Source organism: Pelophylax lessonae, assembly GCF_965119305.1.
Source record: "Pelophylax lessonae genome assembly, chromosome: 1".
Lineage (NCBI taxonomy): Eukaryota > Metazoa > Chordata > Amphibia > Anura > Ranidae > Pelophylax > Pelophylax lessonae.
The window spans coordinates 457,400,752-457,426,093 of record NC_138768.1 but is presented as its reverse complement, the minus strand read 5'-3'; the positions used below and the strand labels follow the sequence as shown (position 1 = coordinate 457,426,093).

General features: G+C 44.0%; 2 protein-coding genes across 11 annotated transcripts in view; one reads left to right on the top strand and one right to left on the bottom strand.

Moving 5' to 3' along the window:
• MYO9B (myosin IXB) overlaps positions 1-18,330 on the bottom strand; it is a 296,901-nt gene extending 278,571 nt beyond the window's left edge. For 7 of the 10 annotated variants that reach the window (XM_082260874.1, XM_082260880.1, XM_082260879.1 and 4 more), the window contains exon 1: positions 17,919-18,330. The gene's annotated coding sequence lies outside the window, so the exon portion shown is untranslated. The remainder of the gene's footprint in view (positions 1-17,918) is intronic. The other 3 variants (XM_082260877.1, XM_082260876.1, XM_082260878.1) reach the window with 3 other exon arrangements.
• Positions 18,331-18,576: 246 nt separating this feature from the next.
• HAUS8 (HAUS augmin like complex subunit 8) overlaps positions 18,577-25,342 on the top strand; it is a 100,185-nt gene continuing 93,419 nt past the window's right edge. The window contains exon 1 of the mRNA XM_082261016.1: positions 18,577-18,677. Within this exon, the coding sequence (XP_082117142.1) occupies positions 18,643-18,677 (35 nt within the window). The 5' untranslated portion in view covers positions 18,577-18,642. The remainder of the gene's footprint in view (positions 18,678-25,342) is intronic.

The window sequence follows — 25,342 nt, the reverse complement described above, 5'->3', positions numbered from 1 at the left end:
AGGGACCCCGAGCTGCTCTGTGCAAAACTAACGGCACAGAGCAGATAAGTAAAACATGTTTGGTATTTTTATAGGAAAAAAAAAAAATCAGACTTTACAATCACTTTAAAAGCTTTAACAAAGCTCGGCAAGTGCTTTGTCAGAGCTTGCTGTTCATTCTCCTTTACAAGCTGAAGCCTGTGTGAAACAGGCCTAATGCCTGGTACACAGGATGAGATTATTGGATCCTCCACTTTTTTTTCGTATGCTAATCTCATGTCAAAAATAAAGAATTTACTAAAGGTCCGAAAATTCTCGTACAACAGAATAAAAATTTGGAAGCGATGTAATGTGTTGTAGTGTATTTGTATTGCATTTTCGAACAACAACTGTACTGATTAAACAAAAATGGTACAAGAAACATTTTCGTACTTGTCCGATCGGATAATATCGGATGAAATGTAGCGATCAGCTCTCGGGAGCTCTGTACCAACGATTGTACGATTGGTTCGAAAGCGAAAATTTTCGTACGATTTTCTGATTATGTGTACGGGCCTTTAGGGATATGTCACAGTAGCAACTTTAAAGCAGTGATTTGGGTCTTATTTTTCATGGTGAATTATAGGTAGCTGCATAATTGCTTTTTATCTTGCTACCACACGTATTTATGGAGCTACAGAGTGCTTTCGTGCCATGGTGATTATCAGCTGACTTGGATATCGTGTAGCTTCTGAAGCTGGTAATTTTTTTAAGTGATTGTATTTTTTTTTTTTTTTTTTAATAATCTTTATTTTAAGTTTCAGCAGGTTAAAAAGGATACAAAACACGAAGAAAAAGTCAAGGCAGAGTACAATGATTTGGGTGAAATGCCCAACTCTGGTAACAGGTTACATGTCATCACTGTTATAGAACAATAAAGGTCTCTAGATGTTATCAATTACAGTACACTTATCTTGTGGTTATTCCTATTGGCGTCCTAGAGATCTCTGTGAGCTACAATTACTGAATGTCATATACCTCCTGAGTTTACTGCCTGTAGTTCAAGAGAGAGGGGAGAATGCAAATGGGGAGGGAAAACAAAACAAAAAAAAAAAAAAGAAGGATTAGGAATAGGGAGGGGAAAAAAAAAAAAAAAAAAGGAAAAAGAACAAAAACCATAACAGTCAGCACTATATCCTAGATCAGAAATGCTGGTGGCGGAAGAAAATTTCAAGGGTCCAAAACACTCCAAAATCTCATCCGTGAAAACGCCAAACCACACTGACACTATGTAGCGTGGCTCGAATCACATCTATTTTTCGCAAGAGCATTAATACGTAAGGGGCGTAGGCTGGGACCCTCTGTGCCGCACCAGAAGTATATTGTATCCAGGCGGACCAAATACTATAGAATCTCTCATTTCTATCCCTACACCTCGCCACCCACTCCTCCGCCACCATAATGGTGTTAAAAAGGTGGATCCAGTCAGCTCTTACAGGTATCAGTGCCGTCTTCTAATGTACAGGCATCTGGCTGCATTCAAGATGCGCGGCAATACCGACTTGCGGGAGTGGCTAAGAGGAATGGACAGCACATGAAGCAGGACCCCATGGGAGAGTCATTCAAATCAATATCAAGTATGACCTTAATATGTGCTCGACCTTCCTGCTAAAATGGGTGGAGCCTCGGACACTCCCACCAAATATGGAGGTAGGAGCCCCCAAAGCCCTACAATCCCTTCAGCAAGAGTCTGAAGTTGTCAGGAAGATCCTAGCCAAAGTGGCAGGGACTCTATACCACCGGGTCAAAAGCTTAAAACAGTTTTCCTGCATTCTAGTGTCCACAGAGCTCTTGTGAGTAAGACTGTAGAAATGATCCAACTGGGTCTTCGTGAATGTATGCCGCAGGTCCCTCTCCCACTCCCATATGTAAATCAGCTTACCCCTGGACTCAGCAATCTGTAGCATCTCATAGAGAACCGAAATAGAGCGAGGAACCGGGTCGGCCGACACAATAGTCTCTCAAACAGGGGTAATAGAGGACAGGGGCCTGATAGCCTGAGGCAAGCTGTGAACAAAATTATGTAGTTGTCTATAGCGTCAGCCGTTCATCGGAAAACGGCCGAACTGGTCGTGAAGCCAATCCAGAGAAACCAGGCCCCGATTAAGTACAAACCTTCCATATCGTACCCCTCTGTCCCTCGCCCATGAAATAAGACAGGTGTTCAGAAGGAATGAACCATGGAAAACCGCCCAGAAGGTGTGAGTGGGGACACTGAAGGGGACAATTTCCCTTGTGCATTTAAGGCATCCCATAGTCTCAGCACATGGACAGTGACGGGGGACAAGAGGTCGGGGGGGGGGGGCCTCGAAACTCCTGGGGGAGCCAAGGAGCATAAAATGGATTACGGACGGCCAAAAATTTCTCAAGGGGAACCAAAGCTTTGGTTTTAACATAATGATGCCAATCTAATATCCACTGTAGGGCTATCGCCTCATAGTATTTCCAAAGGAAAGGAACCCCCAATCCTCACAGTTTTTAAGGGCGTTGCAATGTACAGATTGCCAAGCATGGGTTCTTGCCCTGTCAAATGAATTTCAGGAACAAGCTGTGAAAAGGCCAAAAAGAAAGATCTGGGTAATAAGATAAGCACCACCTGGAGGTAAAAAAAGAACTCTCGGTAGCACATTCATCTTCAAAATACTGACTCGGCCCATCCAAGAGAATGTTGTGCAGCCCAAGAAGGTCTTCTCTAATTGTGGGAAACAGGGGTGCAAAGTTACTAGAGTATAGTTGTTAAACTTGTGTTGGGAGATTGATGCTCTAAGTATCTTAAGGAGGAGCGACACCACTCAAAGGGGAAGGATATGTGTAATTGGGTACAGAGCCCGGATGGGATATTGAGGGGGAGAATCTCAGACTTACTGTTAATTCTAAAAATTGATAGGGATTGAAATCTCCGCAACTTTGCCATGATATTAGGTAGGGATGCACCGAAATTTCGGCCACCGAAATTATCGGCCGAAAATGGGCCTATCCCATTTCGGCCGATAATGGGTTAACATTGCCGAAAATAATGGACGCCGTGAGGAAGGAGGAGGGCGCAGGGCAGGTTTTAAAAGTCCCGCCTCTGGCCGGCAGCCCGCCTCTCCATGACGTCCTACTACTAGATGTGTGCGTGAATGGACATACCAGGCGGGGGGGGGGGGGGGGGCGGGGCGAACGGCCGCTATAGATGTAACTATGTGATCCATCCCTGTCAGCTCAGCGCGATTATGTGTGAATGAGAAGTGACCTGACACCGGGCGGGGGGAGCGGACGCTAATAGCTGTAACTATGTGAGCTTCACTTCACTGTCAGCCATGTATCTCCGCTGACAGTGAAGTGAAACTCACATAGTTATAGTTATTAGCGGCCGCTCCCCCCGCCTGGCGTCAGGTCACTTCTCATTCACACACAGTCCCGCTGAGCTGACAGGGATGGATCACATAGTTCTATCCAGGGCCGTTGTCATAGCACACACTGCAGCTGCCAGTGTACAGGTGCATCCTTCACGAGCCGGGCTTGGAATGAAATCACCCTCAGCCAATGAATGGCGGCGCTGTGAGTTGTCAGCCGTGAGCTCAGCCGGTGCAGCTCCAATCACAGCCTGGGGAGGGAGGGGAGCTGCCGAGAGGAAGTCGAGCCGAGCAGGGGGAGGGGGTTCTCAGGTGTTCTGAGCTCAAGTCACAGTCCACTGCTGCATCAGGAAGGTGGGATATTCTTTTTTTTTTAATGCAAAGCATGTGTTGCCCCCACTCCTCCATTGCACACCTACTGTATGCAGATCAGTCCTCCATACCAGACAAGTTTAAATAGCAATGCTTGTGATATATTCCTGGGACCTCCGACCACCTAGTCCTCCCAGGTCAGGAGTCGCCGTGCCCGTGATTGATGTGGATCTGAATGCTGGGGATCAGCCATCCAACACCAAACTAATCATTGCTGCCTCTCCCCCTAAGAAAAAGTTTTCTCTGCCCAGGGGCTCATCTGACCACAGGGGTCCGAAAATCCTTCACATCAATTCCATTCTGTATTAATAACAAATACATATTTAGAGGAGATGTTTCTCTACCCATAACATTTGCTGGGATCGTTCTATGGCTGTGCTCCAGATGTATAGATCTTCTATTATCATCCTTTTCATGCAGATTTCACACCCCTGTGTAATTATCTGTATACAGTATAGTCAATGGTGCAGATTGTGCTGTATATACATGCAGCATGAGGGGGTTAATGTATTGTCACTGCTGGTCACTCATCTATTAGTGACCGACCAGTGGCAGGTAATTAACCCCTTTGTGCTGCATTAGTGCAACCAGTATCAGTGTTAATTAACACTGGTTGCACTGATACTGGTTGCACTAATGCAGCACAAAGGGGTTAATTAACTGCCACTGGTTGGTCACTAATAGATGAGTGACCAGCAGTGACAATACATTAACCCCCTCATGCTGCATAATACAAATATCATTGGTAATTAAATTACAGGTGTGCGTCGCTGCCTGTTTTTGGTGTATGCCCCTGTTCTATCCATTTTAAATTTTTTGGGGGGAAAAAGTCATTTTCGGTTTCGGTTTCGGTTTTCGGCCAAGGGCATCCTGCATTTTCGGTTTCGGTTTCGGCCCAAAATTTTCATTTCGGTGCATCCCTAATATTAGGATGGATATCAATGGGTCTGCAACATAAAAAACAGCACATCATCCGCATAGGCAGACAGCTTATGTTCAGTCATCCCGACCCTAAAACCTTTTATGTCAGGGTTCAGACAAATCATGTTCAGCAGGGGTACGAGGGTCAGGGCAAAGATGAGAGGGGATAGGGGGCACCCCTGTCTCGTCCCATTCCATATAGGGAAGTGATCAGAAAGAGTTCTGATTATCCTAAGCCAGGCCTCCGGGGAACTATAAAAGAACTCCATCCACCGAAACATGTTATGTCCCAGACCTAGCCTTTTCAAAATATTCCACCCTATCGAAGGCCTTCTCTGGGTCAGTAGACAGTATAAGACAAGGGGGGACAATTTAGACTGCGAATTTGCCCAGTGGATCAATTAGATCGCCCTATTGGAATTGTCTCTGGCCTCCCTTCCAGCTATAAACCCCATCTGGTCAATGTGTATCACAGTCGGTAGGATGGGTTTCAAACGGTTTGCTAAGGCCTTCGCAAGAATCTCAATATCGTTGTTCAACAACGAGATTGGTCTAAAGTCTTTTTTAATAATGACAAACATGTTATACACACCTCCTCTGCAGTTGGTTTTGCACAGAGTGGCACAGATCCTCCTCGGGTCCCTCTTCAATGCTTCTACCCCTCCCTTCCTTTTGAGTACCCCCACAGCAAGCAGCTTGCTATGGGGGAACCCAAGGCGAGCTGCAGCTCCGTATGTCCATTCAGACACGGAGCTGTGGTTTGGCGCCGCACCTCTCTCCACTGATTGGCTGACTTTGAATAACAGCCACGGGAGCAAATGGTGCTGTGGCTGTGTCTCAGCCAATCAGGAGACAGAGTCCCGGACAGCCGAGGTACTCGTGGACATCGCTGGATACAGCTGGGGAGGCTGCTTCACGCAGAAGGCTTTTTATCTTAATGCATAGAATGCACTAGGATAAAAAAAAAAAAAATCTTCTGACTTTACAACTCCTTTAACTCCAAACACTGCAAAAAGTCAGCTGCTTAAAAACAGCTAGAAGTCACTTGGAAGTTCAGCAACATGGACCTTTCTAATCAATTATTTTCTTTTTTTTAGTAAAAAAAAGTTAGAGAGCAGTTCTGTAGCTGTTACAAAAGTAACTATAAAAATTGCTAGTATGACATTGGCATGATTGTGGAATTACAAGTATTTAATTTTTCATTGAATAATTTATGCCTGTGTGTGAGGCCTGTCTGCAACATGCACAGACATGAAAGCCACCTCATGTCAATATACATAATATACCCATGTTTCAAGATAGAGTGTTTAAATAAAAACAAACAATGCTTGGCAAGTAGAAAAAGAGAAAATAGTAGATAGATAATATAAAGTTAAATTTAGACAATTTTACTCAAAATGCCAGTACCCATTCTTCTGTGCTTTATAACAAAAGAAGGACTTCTTGCATACAATGTAAGGTTATTTAGTCAGTTTATGGCCTGCTTTATTCAAGAGGCTATTAAGCTGTAAAAAAGGATTGCAAGATAACACTTCTACAGCAGGGAGCAGATTAGACAACTTTGCAGAGTATGCCACTTGTCTTGCCTCCACATCAAAGAATTCACCGCACCAGTCTAGAACAGCCTTTTTCAACCAGGGTGCCGTGGTGTGCTTCCTGGGTTCTTCAGGGGTGCCTTGGCATAATGGCAACAAACATCCACAGAATTACAACTCTGGGAACTGTGCTGGTCAAGCCACTGACACCCTGACAACCCTGGGCACTGTGTGGGTCAAGCCACTGGCACCCTGACAACCCTGGGCACTGTGTGGGTCAAGCCACTGGCACCCTGACAACCAGTGACATCACTGGTTGATAAGGAGAATGACAGGTGCTTGCACAGCATCCTTATTCACTCCTCCTCACCCCTTCTCCATCAGCACTGGGGTCACATTAGCAAATAGAAGAAGAAGAGAAACCCTAGAATACTAGTCCGTACCAGTTTGCAATAGTGGAGGAATAAATCACTTCTAATGTTGGATGGCCCATGTGTATGGATGCTGCTGCCTTTTGTAAAACTATTAGTTTAGGGTTTTCTTTTACATTTTAGAATGGGGTGCGTTGAAATGGGGTGCTGAATCGTTAAGGGGGCCACAACTGAAAAAAGGTTGAGAAACGTTGGTCTAGAAGAACAGTTTTGTTTTTAATTTTTTTACTTATATGGGCTCAAGCAAACTTGAGCTAAGAAATGCTGTTTTCACAGGCGTGAATAGGACAGAATAAATTAACATTCCGGCCAATCAATTAACACCAGACATGAGAACGCCAATGCAAAAATGTGGCTTTTTAACAGCGTTTTTCTCCTGATAAACTCCTGCAGGAAAAAAGGAATCAGAGAATATAGTGTGCATCTGGCCTTAGGCTCCATGTACACGGGACGCTGGAAATGGCCGTTTAGGAGCAGTTGGGCGTTTTTTTCAGAAGCCCCTGAACCCATCTACATTTTATCTTATCTGTCCATGTACACCAGGTCGTTTACAGTCATTTGCAGGCAGTTGCGTTCAGGGACTGTTTTTAGAACGCAATTATTTGCGTTCGAACGTGTGTTTCCCGGCGTTTCAAATGCACAAACGCGTTCGAACGCGATGACCCGCGTTTAGCATTCGCGTTTTTCCATTTTAAAGGGGAATCATTTTTTGACCTCTAGGAACGGTTCTAAACGCAAACGCCCGCTAAACACGGGTACAAACGCGACCGAACGAACGTTTCAAACGTCCTAAAAATTCCAGCATTCAAAGGGACTTTTAACAACGTCCCGTGTACATGGAGCCTATGGTATCATTCAGTATGTGTCCGGGGACATGCACCCACCCCTGCGCGCCTGTCAATCTCCGATATGCGGCTGTATCTTCTAGCTGCTGCATCTCTATGCACCAAGGGCCAATCTGGTCTTCCTGAAAAATGGACAGGCGCACCTGATCATCTGTTTACGGATGGTAAACCTATTTTCCATCCATCTGGAGGATCGGATAAAAACAGACAGGTGGTTCGTTTTCATTCGATCTTCCTATAGAGGAGAGTGGGCTCTGATAGGTCCGACTAAGCACAGTGAGCGGGGACCGACCTGTCATCCGCCTGTCAGCGGGGATCGGCGGATCAATCAAAGCAGAGTCTGCCGGGCAGGAAACCAATATGAAAGGACCCTAAAGGCAAAATTGCTCAGAGCAGCCGAGATCCCGAAGCAAGACCGGGTGAAGATGGAAGCGCCCGCAGCAGAGACTCTACGCCACTGGGAGGGCACTGCTTGACAGGCAGGCAAGTCTGCCATAATGTGCTAGCACATGATTAATACTAGCACATTATGGCATAACACTGCAGGTGGACAATTAAGTTTTATTAGTGGAGTTTACTACAACTTTAATGTACCCTGTTCCAAGAGGTGTCACTGAAAATACAGCTCATCAGATTTTTTTCTTCATTAAAAAGCACAGCTCAAGCACAGAAATTACCTGTATACAGTAAACCCCCGCTCCATCGCGGTTCAGTTTTTGCGGTCCCGGTATATTGCCTTTTTTTTGTAATGTTATTTTACTATATAAATCATTAAAAATGAAATATTTTTGTGTTTTCCATAGCTCTTGCTATGTCTCTCAGTATCTTTTATGTGTTTAAATGAGTTTCTATTGTTTTAAAAGTGTGTTTAAAGACCTTAAAATGCTTTTACACGTATAGTGACAGTAAAAAAAACATGCCTACAATGCATTTTAATAGGGTTTTTCTATTTTGCGGATTTTCACTTTTCGCGGCTGGGTCCGGAACGTAACCCCCGCAATGGAGGGGGGTTTACTGTAGCAATAAAAATGCACATAATGCATTTACCATGTTTAATGCAACACTATTAGATCTCATGCATTCAAGATATCTACAGGTTTCAGAGTCCTCTAGCATAAAACCTCCAGTGCTTTCCCTTGCCTGGGAAGCCACAAAGCTGCCAATGCAAGCAAATGGCTGTACGCAGCTACACCCATGTAATCGCTGATCGCTTTTGCAGTGCCATGTATGCACATAAGTGAGAAAATGCTGATATAGAAGTGATCACTGTTTACACAAACACAGCACTCTATAGCCATTTACTTGCAATTGACGGTTCTACAAGTCATCTGTGGCACCCTAAGCATGGAAAGCACCAGAGATTTTACACAACAGGTCTCTTCAATGCATGAAGCCTAAGACCAGGAAATATCTTTTCCTTATTTTATTAAAACCAGAACATAGTAACCAGGCAGGACTACCCAGAAAAAAACACATGTAAAATAAACTTTACAACAGAATGTAAAAAAAAAAAAAAAAAAAAATGCAGTTAAAAACCGACCACCAATAGCAAATAACTTGTACTGATTTGGGGGGAGTAACTTATGCTGGTCATACACTACTCAAATTTCACCCTGTTAGTACCAACTGGCTCAATTAACCTGAATCTGGAAATTGAGGAAGTCAAGTAAAAATTTCCAGCTGAACAACCAAACAGATGTAGTACTGTTCAGGAATTCTGAAAGCCAAGGGAGCAGTGGCTGTTTGAATATAGGATCCTCCACCCACACTGTTTACAGAGAAAAGTGAAATTTAATGATCGTTCAGCTCATGGGGCCATATATGGCCAGCTTAAAGCAGAGCTCCAGCCTCCTCACCAAAAATTTAAAAAGTCAGCAGCTACAAATACTGTAGCTGCTTACTATTACTATTAGGGAACCTACTATTTACGTCCAGGGATCCTTGCGGCTTCACAGCACTTTCCTACTGCACATGTGCGAATCGTACTGCGCTTTTTTAGGAGGCCGGCTGTGGCAAGGGCCGAACTTCCAGCTGAGTTTGCAGATGCAAACTCAGCAGGAAGTGGGAGCCGGTACCTGTCAAAACCAGGTACCAGCGCCCCCCACAAAGGTGCCAAATGTGGGGGGGTGGAACGAGTAGGCGGACAAGCGGAGCTTCCCCTTTTGGGTGGATCTCAGCTTTAAGGCTGTCTGGAATATATTCTCAAGTTCATATGTCAACAGAAGACCCTTGTATTGGAACAAGGTGAGATCTGATTGTTGTTTTCTGGCAAACAGCACATTCAAACACAAAAACGTCCACACATGCCTGGAGATATTTTATTTGCTTTTTTTTTTATGGTTTCCTTCTCCTTAAGTCTTTATTCTTCATGTCTGCAGCAATCTGACCCTTCGGCTGTACTACATAAACTAGAACACAATACTGCATAGGATAAAATGAAAAAAAAAAGGATCTGCATATTGTAAGGCTTACTGGCCGCAGAACCTATGATTCATACACTTCTGAGAATATAAAACGAAGGGCAGTGCTGGATTTTCATTTTTTCCCTCCAGCACACGACGCTGACACTTTTCACTGAGAAACTCTGCTGTGGCCACATTTTTACAAAACCCAGCACTGTATTCGGGCCTTTCCACCCCCTCTCTGTGCCTCTCAAAATAACTTTCATATGTTGTTTGCTGCACCCCGGGGCACTAACCATTCACTTTGACAGAAGAGATATGAAACAGCCCCCACTCTCTGGCTATGAGCATCAACTGCCTTATGACGATAGATAGATTAGATAATTTGTTTAGACTGCATAGGAAAAAAAAAAATTATATACACATACATACTAGAAAGCAATAGCATCTATGGCTGAATGAAACAGATCCAGTCTAAAGAACTTTACCTTTCCTGGTGCATGTAACACCAAACACCTTTCCTATAGAAATTGCGCCTCTAAACCTCCTGGGTAAAAAACGTTTTTCTTTTACCTTGTGCTTTTTAAATTGTGGGCAGCAATAGCAACAGAAATTATGGGAAAATAGAAATAATCACATCCCAAATCTCTAAAACTAATCTTGGCTACACGTTGTCACTAGTAATACCAATCTACGAAGATGACAAATAACTATTCAAAAAGTCACAATGATAGAAAAACCCAAAAGTGCTCTATATACAAAACCCACAAAGGAAATGCCATGAGGCATTGTTTAATTTTACCTAGCTGTCATTTGCAACTTTATATAACCAACATAAGCATTACTGGCAATATATGATGGTTACAATCTAAACAGTTACAATTTAAAAAGCATGCTCAATATTTGTAAATACATTGCTGCCTACATTCTATGTTTTTGCAACCTGCTACCAAATCTAGGTGGTTAACTAACTTACAAAGTATAAAGCTGGATTCACATCTCTGAGTTTTTGCTTGATATGTTTTACATTGAAGTCTATAGAAGTGCATCTCAATAAAGGTGTCAAGCTGCAAGGCAACACGTCATGACGCACAGAGCGGCATGATGACACGCATCGATACACGAATGGCACACATCGATACACGAATGGCACACATTGACATCAAATATAAAGTGCACTCCAACACAAACATACATTAACATGTTTTAATGAGTTTTAATAGAAAAAAAAAAAAAAATAATTGGGGGAAAAAATGTAATGGTGGGAGGCTCTTTAAGCCTCCCATATGCTAATCTAAAATTTACAGCGTTTCATAGATGCCAACTGCCCTGTGTTTTCTGGCACAACCCCACATCTTTGCCCTCTGTCTTGCCACCACAGTGTCAACCTCAACTGCACCCATTGTCTGAAAATGCTGTATGGCGATGCCCACCATGTTAGAGGTAGGACACTCATTGGCAGATAAAGAAATCAATACAAACAGTTGGGCCAGCTGTACGGGCAAGCACGAGACGCCATAGAAAAGCCATCTTCTATTTGGGGCAAACTAGTCATGTGTGGCATATGCCTTCCCAGTCCGGGCTGGTAGCCAATGAATACTTTCTGCCTTCCTTTCAGACCTCTCAACAGCCGCAAATACTAGCATCAGGGATTTAGCAGAGTAAAGTCTATCACTGATGCCATAAAGTCCTGTGAAATGAAATTAGAGATACCAATCTTTTTTCTGCAAAGCGGCTAAGCAAAGTTAATCAGCTGGCAGCTGCTAGTACATATAGCTGTGGGTGCTGCTTTGACAGCGGTAATGAACGAGGGTTAGTATTACTAGCTGTATACATTTTTTGTATGCCCCAACTTTGTGTCTTTTTTTTGTAAATTAACCAAGTCCTTTATAAAATAACTTGTCCCAGAGCTTATAAAGACTTGTAGTTGCACTAAGAATATATACGAATATTTCAGTAGGGAACAGCCCACTTTTTTTCCTCCTTGCTAAAACACTGGCAGTAACTTTTGTTTTGTGCCTTATTACACTGGATATCACCTCGCTGCCCCTCCACAAACTTTCACCTCCCCTCCCCACTCCTGATCTCACATTCTGCTTCTGGAAGCCTACGACTTCCAAATTTGCACACCCAGCCACAATTCATCTGCAGCGCAAGTCCCAGACTTACAAGACAGGAAGCTGAGCCCTGCACTTTAGTTGCCACTGTCTGGATGCAGAGCTGTGCCACTTAAGGGGTCTAAGGCTTTTAGCACACGGGTGCCAGAGCCTGATCAATGTAAATTCTGGTGGTTTTCTCCTTGCCTCAGAAACCATTTACTATACGTGCCTTTAGGACAGCACTGCCACATACCTGAAGTACCTTGGCGTACAGCCATTCTTGCCTATAAGACATGAACAGGCTCAGGCACCCATGTGTAAGAGGCTAAAATACCTCAGACACACCATAGAAAGAACCTGTAGCCATACTACAAAAAAAAGAAAAAAAAAAAAAAAAAACACATACACTTGTAGTAAAAATGTATTCTATCCTAAGGCCGGTCATACACGGTTCGTGAACTCGCCTGCCCGTGAATAGGCAGGCTGAAAATACCAAGTTAATCGATTGGGTGTACCCAAGTTGATCAGCCTGCCGGATTTTCGATTATCTGTAGCAGCTGCTATAGCCAATAGCGATAATTACTATTCTCTGGCTAGTCTATTCTCTGGCTTCCCTTCGCCCCCCCACCCCTGTTGGGAGAAGGCAATTGCCCAGTAGGAGGGATTCCCACATGAACACAATCTGTGTAGATGGGGGAATTGAGCACATTTAAATTCCTGCAACCCTAGCTCTGAGGAAGGGGGTGTGCCCCAGAAACATCAATTCTACACCCCTATGATGTTATTTGAATACGTGTGTCTGCACTGCATGGTATCATGTGGTTTATTGGCTATTTCTAGTTGCTATTTTGTGAGTATCCAGTTTTAGGTATTTTTACATTGAATACAAGTTTTTCGAAAATGCACTAGTTGCATGTGTCTTGTCTGTTTTCGTAGCTCCATAGGAGGAGATTGCAAGGTTCGATCAGGTCCACCTGAAAAACAGACAAGTGGATGCGGACTTGATCGGAAAGGCCATGTGAAAGGACCCTTACACTCTCCACACTCCTCTCCTGCACATACTGCCAACTGTCAAACACTCCACACTTCTCTGTATATAGTAATCTATGTCATACCCTCTGCACTCCTCTCCTGTATTTTCCCAATGTTAAATCCTCATACTAAGGAGGCTTGCAGCATGTAAAGAACATGTTGTGGAAGATTTGTTTTTTTTTTAATTATATTTTGTCTTCATGTTTGTGTCCTAATAATTAGCACAGCACTTTATCTTCAGTGTATTCCCAGGCCCTATTTTGTTAGCAAGCAGGCAACAATACATGCCCTGTGCCATGAAGCTACATAAGCTCTTTGGCCACACCTTCATATGTGCAGTAGCTGGCACACTGCAGGTGTTGCAATTTTCTTTTTGCCCCTCGAGGTGCCTCTCATTTTTTTTTTTTTTTTTTAATTTTGGCAATAATGGTATTTACAGCTCATTATTCTATAGATATAAACTAAAGTCCACTGATTTAAACCAGACCTTGCAAGAAAGATGAAATTATTATAGCGTATCTTGAATTTTTGAATCCCTAGCTGTCAAAAATGAATGAAACGTATAAAGCATTACCACTATCATGTTCTAGAGAGAAGCACCTGGCACTGTTAGCTGCATGCTGCTCAGCAAATCTATATGCTGATCTGTTAAAACAGTCAAGAATTCCCAGCTTGCTGCTCATGTGATGTACATTGTCAGCATATTCTCTGCTCTCCATTCCTTCCTGTAATATACACTGAAGACTCAAAAATTTGTTGGGAACCATTAAAATATGGTAGATGTAGAGTAAAATCTTGTATGCAAAATGTATGAACTCTGGAGACCTAGTCACAACAGCAACTCTGATATAAAGCTCTTTTTTTTTTACTGTATACCTGTAATTGGAGGAAAATGCAGGCTGTCATTGCTGACCTCCCTCTGAAAATGCTAGTTTATATTGCCTAGCATCTCTGACTCATTATGGCCCTTGCAGGAATCCATTGCTTACCATTGGGCACCAATCCACACACCAATGAAAAAGTACATACAGTGGTTTATGTACATATGTTAATGAGTTTACAAGCTGCATCCTGACCTTTCTGCATCTAGTTAGAAAGAGGTGTCGACACTATAAGTCACCCATTAGCTCAATAGAAACATGCTGACTATACCTGGCCTAGGGGTTCCTTTCAAAACATATTATATAAAAAAGAAAAAAAAAAAAAAAAAAAAGAAGGATTATGTAGCTCACAGGAAACAGGAAGATGTTTGAATCACACAAAGAAAAAAATTAGGACAACCACAGCCATCCATAACAGATTGGCCTATTGCAACTTTGAGTTAATTACTTAGGGACAAGTTCAACCTTTCAGGAAATAGATCTTAAAGAGGAAGTAAATTTCCTATAATAAGGCTTACCTATAGGTAGTGTAAATATCTCCTAATCTGGCACCGTTTAGGAGATATTTACGTTGCATGAAGCCAGTGACATCACTTGCGCTTTAAAAGAACAGCCGTCTGTGCTGTTCCTTCAGTGCCCTGCGTCGTAAATGGCAGCTCCCGCGTGCATGCACGGGAGTGATGTCTTTGCGGTTCTGGCCAGTCACAGAGCCGGATGCAAGACGGGTGAAGATGGATGAGCCTGCAGCTCATCCATCTTCATATTCAATATTCATATATTCATTTTACTGCTACCTTATAATTAAAAAACAGAAATAGTTTGACTGTTTCTATACAGAAACTGTAGAGATATACAAGAGTTGGACAAACATAGAATGGATCCATTTCGCAGTACCTAAAATGTTTCAGAAAAGAGATTGTGCAATAATTGGCATTACCTAATTTGTTGGTACATTTATATTAAAGAGGACCTGTACCATGAAAGCTCTACCCTAAAAGACAAGATAAGGGCAATGGATTAGTCAGCTGAATCTTCCCCAAACTTACCAACGATGACCACAAATGATCAAACTTTGACTGGTTCCCGATGAAGAGGCCACATTTTTCTCCTTGGATGGCCCCGTCATCATCCTCCCACCCAACATCCTTTGATCAAATTATTATTTTTTTTTTAAAGGAGCAAGGTGGAAAATATTAGCCAAACAGATGCAACCACTGTTTAGGTATTTTGACCGCTAGCAACATCAGCTGTCGGAATACAATAGCTGCAGTGGGAGTTTTGTTCATCCACGCTGTGTAACATGGATTGAGGGATCTGTTGAGCTTTACCATGTTTTCTTTCACATGGTGTCAAGGCTTTGCTTCCTCATAATAGACCCTCTGATGACCGGTAGAAGAATAGTCAAGAACAAGCAGGAGAGGTGGTAAAAGCAAAAGGTCCATAAAATGAAGTAGAGATCCTTGCACTGCAGCTCTTCAGGTACAGCTTCCACTTTAGTAGAGACAAACTTAGGTGTCCTCTAAAATCATATTTAGTTAAACTCGCACTCTTTTTTTATACTCCAATGAGCTGCGGCCCAGGGCATTCATGCCCCCCCCCCTCCTCAACTCACTGGAGAAAATAAAAAAAGGAAGCAAGTTCAGCTAGAGATGAATTATGAGGATGCCCAAGCTTATCTTTACTCTCCCAGCAAGGAGAACAAATCTCACTTCAAACCTCCCGAGACCTGCACAGTCAGAGGTAATGCATTGCCATAATGAGGAGGAATTCAAGGCAAAAAGCTCCCACAGTGCCAGGAGTTCAGTAGCAAGAAGAGGGCCGGCCATTACTACACAAAACATTTCTACAGGATTCCGCTGCCTGCACAATGTGGAACATCCTCCATAACAGGCAAGTTAGGTCACTCAAGTTATAGAGAGGGGATTTTTTTTAAAGTGGTTGTAAACCCTCACAAATTCCCAGTGAAGTGACTTTACCTGTCTATCTGAGGCCTTGCTGACTTTTAAAGCTTGTTTGGGAGTTCGCAAAAAAAGGGGACAGATAGCTGAAAGTGAGGGTAGAGCTAAGAGATAATTTGAGGGACAGAGCTGAGGCTGTCAATCAGTTGGAGGTCCCTCCTCTGTCACCATTTTTCTCTTGGTGTTAGGAAAATTTGTTAGAAGTGATTCATGCTGATAGCAGAGGAACAAAGCAGCAGACAGAAATGACACTTAGTGCTCTGGATTGAGACAAGCACACGCTATAAGTATTGAGGGATATGCTTTGATCATATTGAATGACAACCACTTTAAACATTTGTTACCCCAACACTTGATATTCCTAATATGTGCCAGCTGTACCATGTACTTGCATGAGAGACTCCTGTTCTCTTTGTATTGCTTCCTTTATGTGAAATTCCTGCCAGTCCCTCTGCTTCCCTATTAGAGATATACTCTGGGGTGTTTGGGATCCTAATCCCAACCCACCTGCCCCATTCTGCCAGGAAGCCAACACTGCACACCGCCAATCACAGGCAACGAGACATTTCTCGGTCTGTGCGGCTGCAGACCAGGAAATGTCTTGCTGCCTGTGATTAGCGGTGTGCAGTGTTGGCTTCCTGGCGGGATCGGACAGGTGGGTTGGGACTAGGATCCCGAACACGCCAGAGCCTCTCTCTATTCCCTATTAAAAACTGACTGCGCTAAGCAGGAGAGCACACTGTAGTCAGTTCTCTAGCTATGCTGGGGACTCAGTGTGCTCTCCTCCGATGATCAGACTTGTCCTGGCACGCCCCTGCTGCACAGCCATTCACATAGATGATCAGTATGCTGCTGCTTATCCTCCCCCCAACTCTTATGCAGATGAGAACGGAGGGAATGTGATCAAATTTTAGAGATCTCTCTCTATATATATATATATATATATATATATATATATATATATATATATATATATATATATATATATATATATATAGCATTTTATTTCAATTTTAAAAAGGAAGTAAACCCGTTTAAAAAATGTGGGGAAAAAAAACCTGTAAAAGACAAAGGCATAATGAGCTAGTATGCATCACATACTAGCTCATTATGATGTACTTACCTAAAAACGAAGCCCCCTCAGTGCCGACAGGACGGCCGACATGTCTGGCCGTCCTGCTTCCTGGATCTCGTCCTCCGGCCATCTGATTGGCCGGGGGCACGATTACATCACTCCCGCACATGCACGCGGGAGCCGCCGTTCACGGCACAGGGATCTGAAGGAACGGCACGGGTGGCCGTTCCTTCAGAGCGCATGCGCCGATGATGTAATCGGCTGCATGCACTGTACAGATATCCTAAACGGTGCAAGTTTAGGAGATATTTATAGCACCTATAGGTAAGCCTAAGGCTCCATTCACACTACCGCGGCACGACTTGTGCACGACTTCGGGGGTGACAGTGAAGTCACGTGCAGCGTGACTTCCACGGACTTCACATAATGAACGTCTATGCAAGTCGCCCCGAAGTAGTACAGGACCCTTTTTCTAAGTCAGAGCGACTTGTGTCGCTCCTATTAGAACGGCTCCTGTACTACACTATGGGAGCGTGAGGACCGCGACTTGTCAGGCTGACAAGTCGCGGTCCAAGTTGCGGTTGTGTGAATAGGGTCTTAATGTAGGCTTACCTATAGGTAAATGTAAACAAAAGGGGTTTACAACCTCTTTAAACTGAATGGGTTGTGTTACAAGGTGATCGTTTACAATCACTTGAAGCTAAACTGCAGTTTCAACCTTTCATAGGATATATTTCCTGCAAGAAAGGAAGTCTGTCACTTTAACTAGGTAATCACCTACGTCTCATTGATACATTGCATTTTTATCAATGCCTTCACACAGACTAGGTGCAGCTAGCAATCCTATACTTTTAACAATCAAGCTAGAGGAAAAAATAAAAAAAAATAAGCCGCCCATGGTCATTTGATAAACACTTTTGATGCTACGACTACGCAATCATTATCAAAGCCCGCTTTCACAATTCTGTTGAATTACCACAAGGAAAGTCTTATTTAAAGGCACCCACTTACTTCAATGTGCAGGGGAGGCTCCAGTCTTCTGGGTCCTTGTCAGAGAAAGTTACAGACTAATGAAGAGTAATTGAAGGGTGTTTGGACTCCTCCTAAAAGAAATGCCCATGGAGCCCTTGCCTGTGACTGGAGAGAAGGAGGAGGAGGGGTGGGGGGGTCTGTGTCTGAGGAAAGTGAGATTTTACAGGAGAGAAGTCTTTACCTTGTTGACCTAATTCTCCTCTTCCATGTCTCTCACACCTCCTCCAGTCTTTCAGACACTCTACAACCTCTGCCAGCTGTTTTCCTCCACTTTCAAGAAGTTCCCCTCCTTTTCAGCGCTCCCCTTTATTCTTTTCTTTCTACAGAGAGACAGAAGGAAGCACTGGACTCTCTTACCAACCCCCCTTCCCCCTCCTGCCTTACTTCCTCCCAGTGATGTCACAGCCACAGGTTTCCTCCCACCATCGGCTAAGGCGTTTCCTCTGAGCTCAAACCTTGAGTCATCCAGAATGATAGAGAAGGCGGAGCTAGCGCCGACACTCACCATCGAGTTTGTTGTGCAGTAGTGTGTTCTGTTAACCTACCCCGTGAGAAACGCCTACCCTCGTCACTTCCTGTGAGGAACAGCTGAGCAGCGTAGCAGTGCGCATGCGCCTGGTCCTCCAGACTGTAGAGAGCTGAGATAGAGCGTCTCCTGTTTCCGCCGCTCTGACGAGTTGATTTTGCGTATCTGGTTGAAGAGATGGCGGGAGAGGGTGAAGGAATGGCAGAGGCAGGGTGAGTGTGGGAGGATGTTGAGATTTGGTAATATACAATAGTGAAGCAATGCTGTACTTGTCTGAACACTCAGCCTTGTGGGAGAAGTTAAAGTATAACTGAACTCCGGCAGCAATTATTGGTTGTTAAAGTGGAACTTTAGTCAGAAAATGAAGTCCTGCCAGATCACTTCAGGCTGGCCCATTTTGCTGGAAGAACTATGTAAAAAATTAAAAATAAGTGTGTATTTTGTTTTAAATCCAGAAATCCACTCTCGCCCTGTACATGCTCATCTGCTCTCCATTTTAGGTACTGCCGACTTTTGTAGAGGCTGATCTGCTGACAGCCTTCGGCTCCGATCACATGTTGGTGTCCACGATTCTGCCAGGGTTCCCAAATCGTGGGACGCCAATGTGATTCTCATCACTTCTAACGGAACCCCAAACGCGAGGCGATTTTGCCACGAATATCCCCTAATGAATCACAGTAAAATCAAGAAAATAGAATCGTACGAGAACCTCTTTTGGGCGACAGCCGTCCCGTGATTCTATCTGCGCAATTTTACCGTGATTCGCAGGGTGACAATCGTGGCAAAATCGCACCACCATTGGGGTGCCATTGGAAGTGACGGGAATCGCGCGGGCGTTCCACAATTTGCCATGATTCGGGTTTGCGGGCAGATTTGCCACGATTCTGCCTGCGATGCGGGATGCCAAAATGTGAACGAAGCCTTAGGGCTCTTTCACACGGGCGTTCCGATCAGATCCGCTTGTCAGTTTTTTAGGCAGATCTGATCGGATGCCCCATTCAGCCCTATGGAGCAGCGGTGACATGTCCGCTGCCATCCGCATCCGATCCTGTCCGTGAAATCCGGACGGATGGAAACCCTATTTTTCCATCCGTCCAGGGGATCGGATGAGAGCGGACAGGTGGTCGGCTCTCATCCGATTCCCCATAGAGAGCAGCGGGAGCTGTGACTCCTCCCTCTCCGCACAGCAAGCGGAGACGGAGCTGTCATCCGCTGGCTCAGCGGGGATCGCGGATCGATCCCCGCTGAGCAGCACGGATCTGCCTACAGAGGCGGACCGTGTGAAAGAGCCCTTAAAGTGAAATTAAATCTTCCTATCCATTACAGCCAAGGAAGCTGCTCATGTTTAAACTGCGACTGCCATTGTGCTGCACATGTGATCAGTTATGACAACAACCATTTGATGGTTAGACAGTTTGGTTGAGGACACAAGCAAATGTGACAGCAATCCTAGCATTCCAGGAATGTAACTGTTTTTTTAAACTGTTAAATCGAGGTTTAGTTCCACTTTATTTACTGCGCTTTGGGAGCTCTGGACTTAAAGCGGAGTTCCACCCATTTGCTTCCTCCCCTCCGGTGCCACAATTGGCACCTTTTCGGGGGGAGGTGGAATAGGTACCTGTTTTTGACAGGTACCCTTCCCCACTTCCGGGGGACAGCGCCGCGGCACTGTCCCTCGGAAGTTTGACCCCCTCCTCCTTCCCCCACCGCCGAGCCAATTCGAATGCGCAGCACAAGCCTTCACTGCCGGATTCCCTCACCGGCAATGGCGACGGCAGCACCCGTCAGCCGATGGAAACATTGCCTGCGGTGCCGACATCGCTGGACTCCAGGACAGGGAAGTGTCCTAATATTAAAAGTCAGCAGCTACATTATGAGTAGCTGCTGACTTTTAATTTTTGAAGGGGGAGAGGGGAGGCTGGAACACCACTTTAAGCAAAATAGCAGCCTCCAGCAAGAAGCATGTTATGGATAAAGTTCCCCTTTAAGGAGTGGAGACTCAACAACTGATGACTCATTCAGCTGTCAGTGGGGTTCCCCTTTTTTTACAGCTGAAGTGTAACTAATGCCTCGTTTCCACTGAGCGGTACGGTTCGGTACGCAATTTTTGCCGTTTCCATTGTCAAAAGTTGTGAATGGTACCCTAATTCCGAACTGTACCACTTTTTTGGGACCCTTTCATTGGGTTACCAAGCAAATTAGTACCGTACCAACAGGGTGGAGCTACACTGTTGAGGTAATGTTGAGCTGAGGTACTGTTGGCAGTGCAAACGCAATCCTGATCAAGGTGTACCGTTCCGAACCGTACCGCTCAGTGGGAACGAGGCATAAAGTCACAGCACTTAGAGCTGTAAAAAAAAAAAAGCAGCCGGACAATGTTTTTGAACAACATTGCTCAGCCGCTAAGCCCCTGTTCACACCAGTGCAACTTGTCTTGCGATTGGACAGGTCTAAATTGCATAAGTCTCCCCTTATTGTCCGCAATGGAGCTGGTGTGACTCCAACATTGCTGTGCCACCCTGATTTAAAAAAAAAAAAAAAGTTGCATGATTTCAAAGTCAGATTTGATGTGAACGGGGGCTGAAACAGAAAGATAAAAAGAAAAAGTGTCTCCTTTAATTTCTTACAGACCTTTTGTTTTAAACCACTTTTGTATATGTTCTATAAATTATGTAATAAAGTGTTTTTGTTTTTTACTTGGCTGTAATGCTTTTGATGGTATCAGGAAAAATCCTTTGCCCCCTTTCCCGTGTGTGTGCCTTTTGGCTCAGAATATATAGCTCAAAGGGATGAACTTCGATCTGCAGTTGAAGTCAGTTCAAAGCAACCTGTCAAGTAACAAAAACATTTTTTTTTTTTGTTAAATGTTCCTCTGTTTAACCCCTATTTAACCCATTATTTACTCTATCGGCCTCAATTAACTCCTTATTATCCTTCTCCATTTAATTAATATTTTCCTGCTGATTTTTTTGTTTTTTGAACATGTAGCACCCTCCTAGATAGGTGCTAGTGGGAGAGTATAGTTTTTGGCTCTGTCTGCCTATTACAGGAGCATCAGACAAATCTATATTGCTTTCTGTCTATCTTTTAGTGAGGTCTGCTCAGTGTGTGATTCATTGAGTCTAGAGAGTGTTTCACACTGGTCCAATAGGGAGGCATCTTGGACAGTGGGAGGAAGCCAGACCAATGAGTACACAGGCTTTGATACAGTCCTGGTGATTGGCAGAGATAGGCTGTCTCAATGCATTCTGGGATACTGTAAAAAATCCAGGAGCACATGTGCTGCGAGGTCTTTGGCTGTCGAGCAGAGTGCCGGAGGGAGGGTGGCATCTGCCTCCTCCTCTGTAGCAGAGGCACGTGGCATCAGGAGGCGTCCTGAGGGCCAGAGGAACGGATCTGAACCCAGAGCTGCAGGAAAGCTGACTGAGGGGGGAGACACTGGGGACCCTAGAAAAACAGTATCATGATACAGGGGATGATGTCAAGGGGCCTGACCTGAGGGGGGGGGGCACCCCAGGAGTAGGATAGTCAGTTTTCAAGAAAGTAGATACTAGGAGAGTGTCTTGAAGATGCCATTAGTTCATCAAGTCATCTGGAAAGAGACTTAATCTTAAATCCATCTAGTGACAAGGTGGATCAACAGCCTAGCTGTACCAACAGATAGATGTCCTCCAAACCTTGTGCATAGTTAATCTGGAGTATCCCACTAATCCCTTCTCCCATCCCGAATTTATACAATAAAAACAAAAATAACTACATACCCCTAGATTGATTATTGACTGAGCCAAGAAGTAAAGTGATAGACTGTGAATGTCAACGTTGCTAACGGTAACCCAGGGGGACCGGAAAGTGAAAATCCAGCAGTCCTCAATGGGGCAGTGCTACAAACGTGACCAGCAGCAGAGGGCTAGAAGCCCCTCCTGCGTAGGTTTCCCTGCAGACAGGCTGGGAAAAAGTTGGGCCATGTGACAGCTGTATATCGATTAGATAAAAGGTACTTTATTTCTTTGTTTGTTTGTTTTTTTTTTTCAGTAAAATAATTACAGCACTATCCTCCACATACAGAAATAGAAGGGAACATTTAGGCTCCATTCACACCTGGGCGTTTTCAGCTCCAAAAACGCTCAAAAAAAACGCTTCCAAAACGCCCAACAAGTAAAACCCCATTCATTTAAATGGCCCCTGTTCACATCTGAGCGTTTTGCAAAACGCCTGTAGCTGAAAAAAGTACATGAGCTTCTTTTTGGGCTGATTACCAGCGTTTTTGATAGATGTCAATGAAAAACGCCTGAAAAAATCGCGGTAAAAATCGCGGTAAAATCGCGGTAAAAAACGCTACGCTCAAGTGTGAATGCAGCCTTAGGCTCCGTTCACATGTAGGCGTTGGCGTTTTTCAGGCGTTTGTTTATCGTTTTTCAGGCGTTTTACAGGCGTTTTTATAGGCGTTTTTGCAGGCGTTTTTGCAGGCGTTTTTCAGGCGTTTTACAGGCGTTTTACAGGCGTTTTTATAGGCGTTTTTGCAAGCGTTTTACAGGCGTTTTTTTGGGCGTTTTTAACAGGTGTTTTTTGAGGCCAATGGAAAAGCAGAGTTTTTTTTTACAACATTTGCAAAGGAACCTCCCAGGGACCTTCTCCTCTGCATTGGACCTCCCAGGGACCTCCTCTTCTGCATTGGACCTCCCAGGGACCTCCTCTTCTGCATGATCTTTTTTTTTTTTTATGGTTCTGGACATGCTACAGAGCTGAAACTTCACAGGTACACTTTTTAGACCCCCCCAGACACTAAAATTAAAACTAAATCCAAAGAAATCGTTTTTTTTTTTTTTTTTTTTTTTTTCAATAATTGGCTCTCTATCAAAAACGACAATTTTTAAGAACTTTTTTTTGCCTGATTCATAGTCCCTGGGGCATGATCCAGAACCCTAGGCACTTTTTAGGGGCATTTATTGGGTTTTAGGGCTTCAAAATGGTGTTTTTTGATTCCATATATATATCTACATTACGGTCACCTTGGCATAGCAGAGTCAATTTACCCTAAACTACATTACGGTCACCTTGGCATGGAAGAGTTTGGTCAGCCTGGCATAGCAGAGTCAGTTCACCTAAACTTCGTTACGGTCACCTTGGCATGGAAGAGTTTGGTCAGCCTGGCATAGCAGAGTCAGTTCACCTAAACTTCGTTACGGTCACCTTGGCATGGAAGAGTTTGGTCAGCCTGGCATAGTAGAGTCAGTTCACCTAAACTTCGTTACGGTCACCTTGGCATGGAAGAGTTTGGTCAGCCTGGCATAGTAGAGTCAGTTCACCTAAACTTCGTTACGGTCACCTTGGCATGGAAGAGTTTGGTCAGCCTGGCACAGCAGAGTCAGTTCACCTAAACTACATTACGGTCACCCTGGTATGGCAGCAGGCTACGGTCACCTTGGTATGGCAGGGTCTGGTCACCTAAACTGCCTAACTGCTGTTCTCCATGTTTCAGGAAAATGTGCTCACAGCAGAGGCATGCCAAGGGGGTGGAGACCTGGGTGGAGAGTTGTGCTGTTTGAGCTGATCAGGAGCAACTAAACGCTTGTAAAACGCCTGTGAAACGCCAAATATCACTTTACATTGAGGTCTATGGGACAAAACGCCTGTGATCTGCCCAAAAAGAAGCTCAAGTACTTTTTTGAGCGTTGGGCGTTTTCCTTAGGGCGTCAAAACGCTCAGATGTGAACAGGGGTCATTGCAATGAATGGGATTTGTTTTGTTGGGCGTTTTGAGAGCTGATTAGTGAGCAGAAAAACGCTCCAAAAACGCCCACATGTGAACGGAGCCTTAAATCAAACAGTTTGTGTTTATTATCACTTTAAAGTGATATTAAAGTCTTGTTTTTATTGTTTAAAAATAACAAACATGTTATACTTACCTGCTCTGTGCATTGGATTTGCACAGAGCAGCCCAGATTCTCCTCTTCTTAGGTCCCATGACGCACTCCTGGCCCCTCCCTTCTGTCGAGTGCTCCCACAGCAAGCAGCTTGCTATGGGGCACCCGAACCGCTGCTGTGTGTGTCTATTCAGACATGGAGCCGCGACCCTGCCTCTCTCATTAACTTACTGACTGACAATAGTGCTCGCTGCTGTCTCAGCCCATTGGCTCCTACTGCTCTCAGTCAGTAAGCCCATTAAGAGGGGGAGTCATGGACAGCTGAGTCTCCCGTGCAAGATTGCTGGATTGAGAGAGGGGCTTAGGTAAGTATTAGGGGGGATTTTTTTATCTTAATACATTGAATGCATTCGAATAAAAAAAAAACTTCTGCCGCTTTAAGGATTAAAGTTGAAATGTAGTAAAAAACGCTACTTGCCAGCAATGAAGTGTTTGGTGGCTGCTGTTCACAGTAGAAATTCTCAGTCCTCTTTCCCTGGTTCAGCAGTGATCTTCCTCTGCTGCAGGGGTTAAGCAGCTGTTCTTGTGATAGACACTCTTCAAAAGTGCCGGCTATGCCTGCCCTTTCCATCGCCATGCTCCATTCATAGCGCTTGTAATACAGTTCCCACAATGCAAATGTATGATTGGAGGATGGGTTGATGAATGCAACGTCTGTCTCCCCCAATCAGGGAACGCTTTCACGCCATACACATAAAACAGAAGAAAAAACACTGATTTGGCATGCATAGGATTTTTTTGCCTTGTAAATACACTTAGCCAAGTATTGCAAGTAAGCATAAAGGATAAAGTTCACTTTACAAAACAACTGCAGGTAAAAACATATGCATTTATTGTTGTTTTTTATATATATATATATATATATATATATATACACACACACACAGTATATACTTTTTTTTTTTTTCTTTTCAGGAGCCTGTAAACTAAGCATTGCACCCATAATCAGCAGAT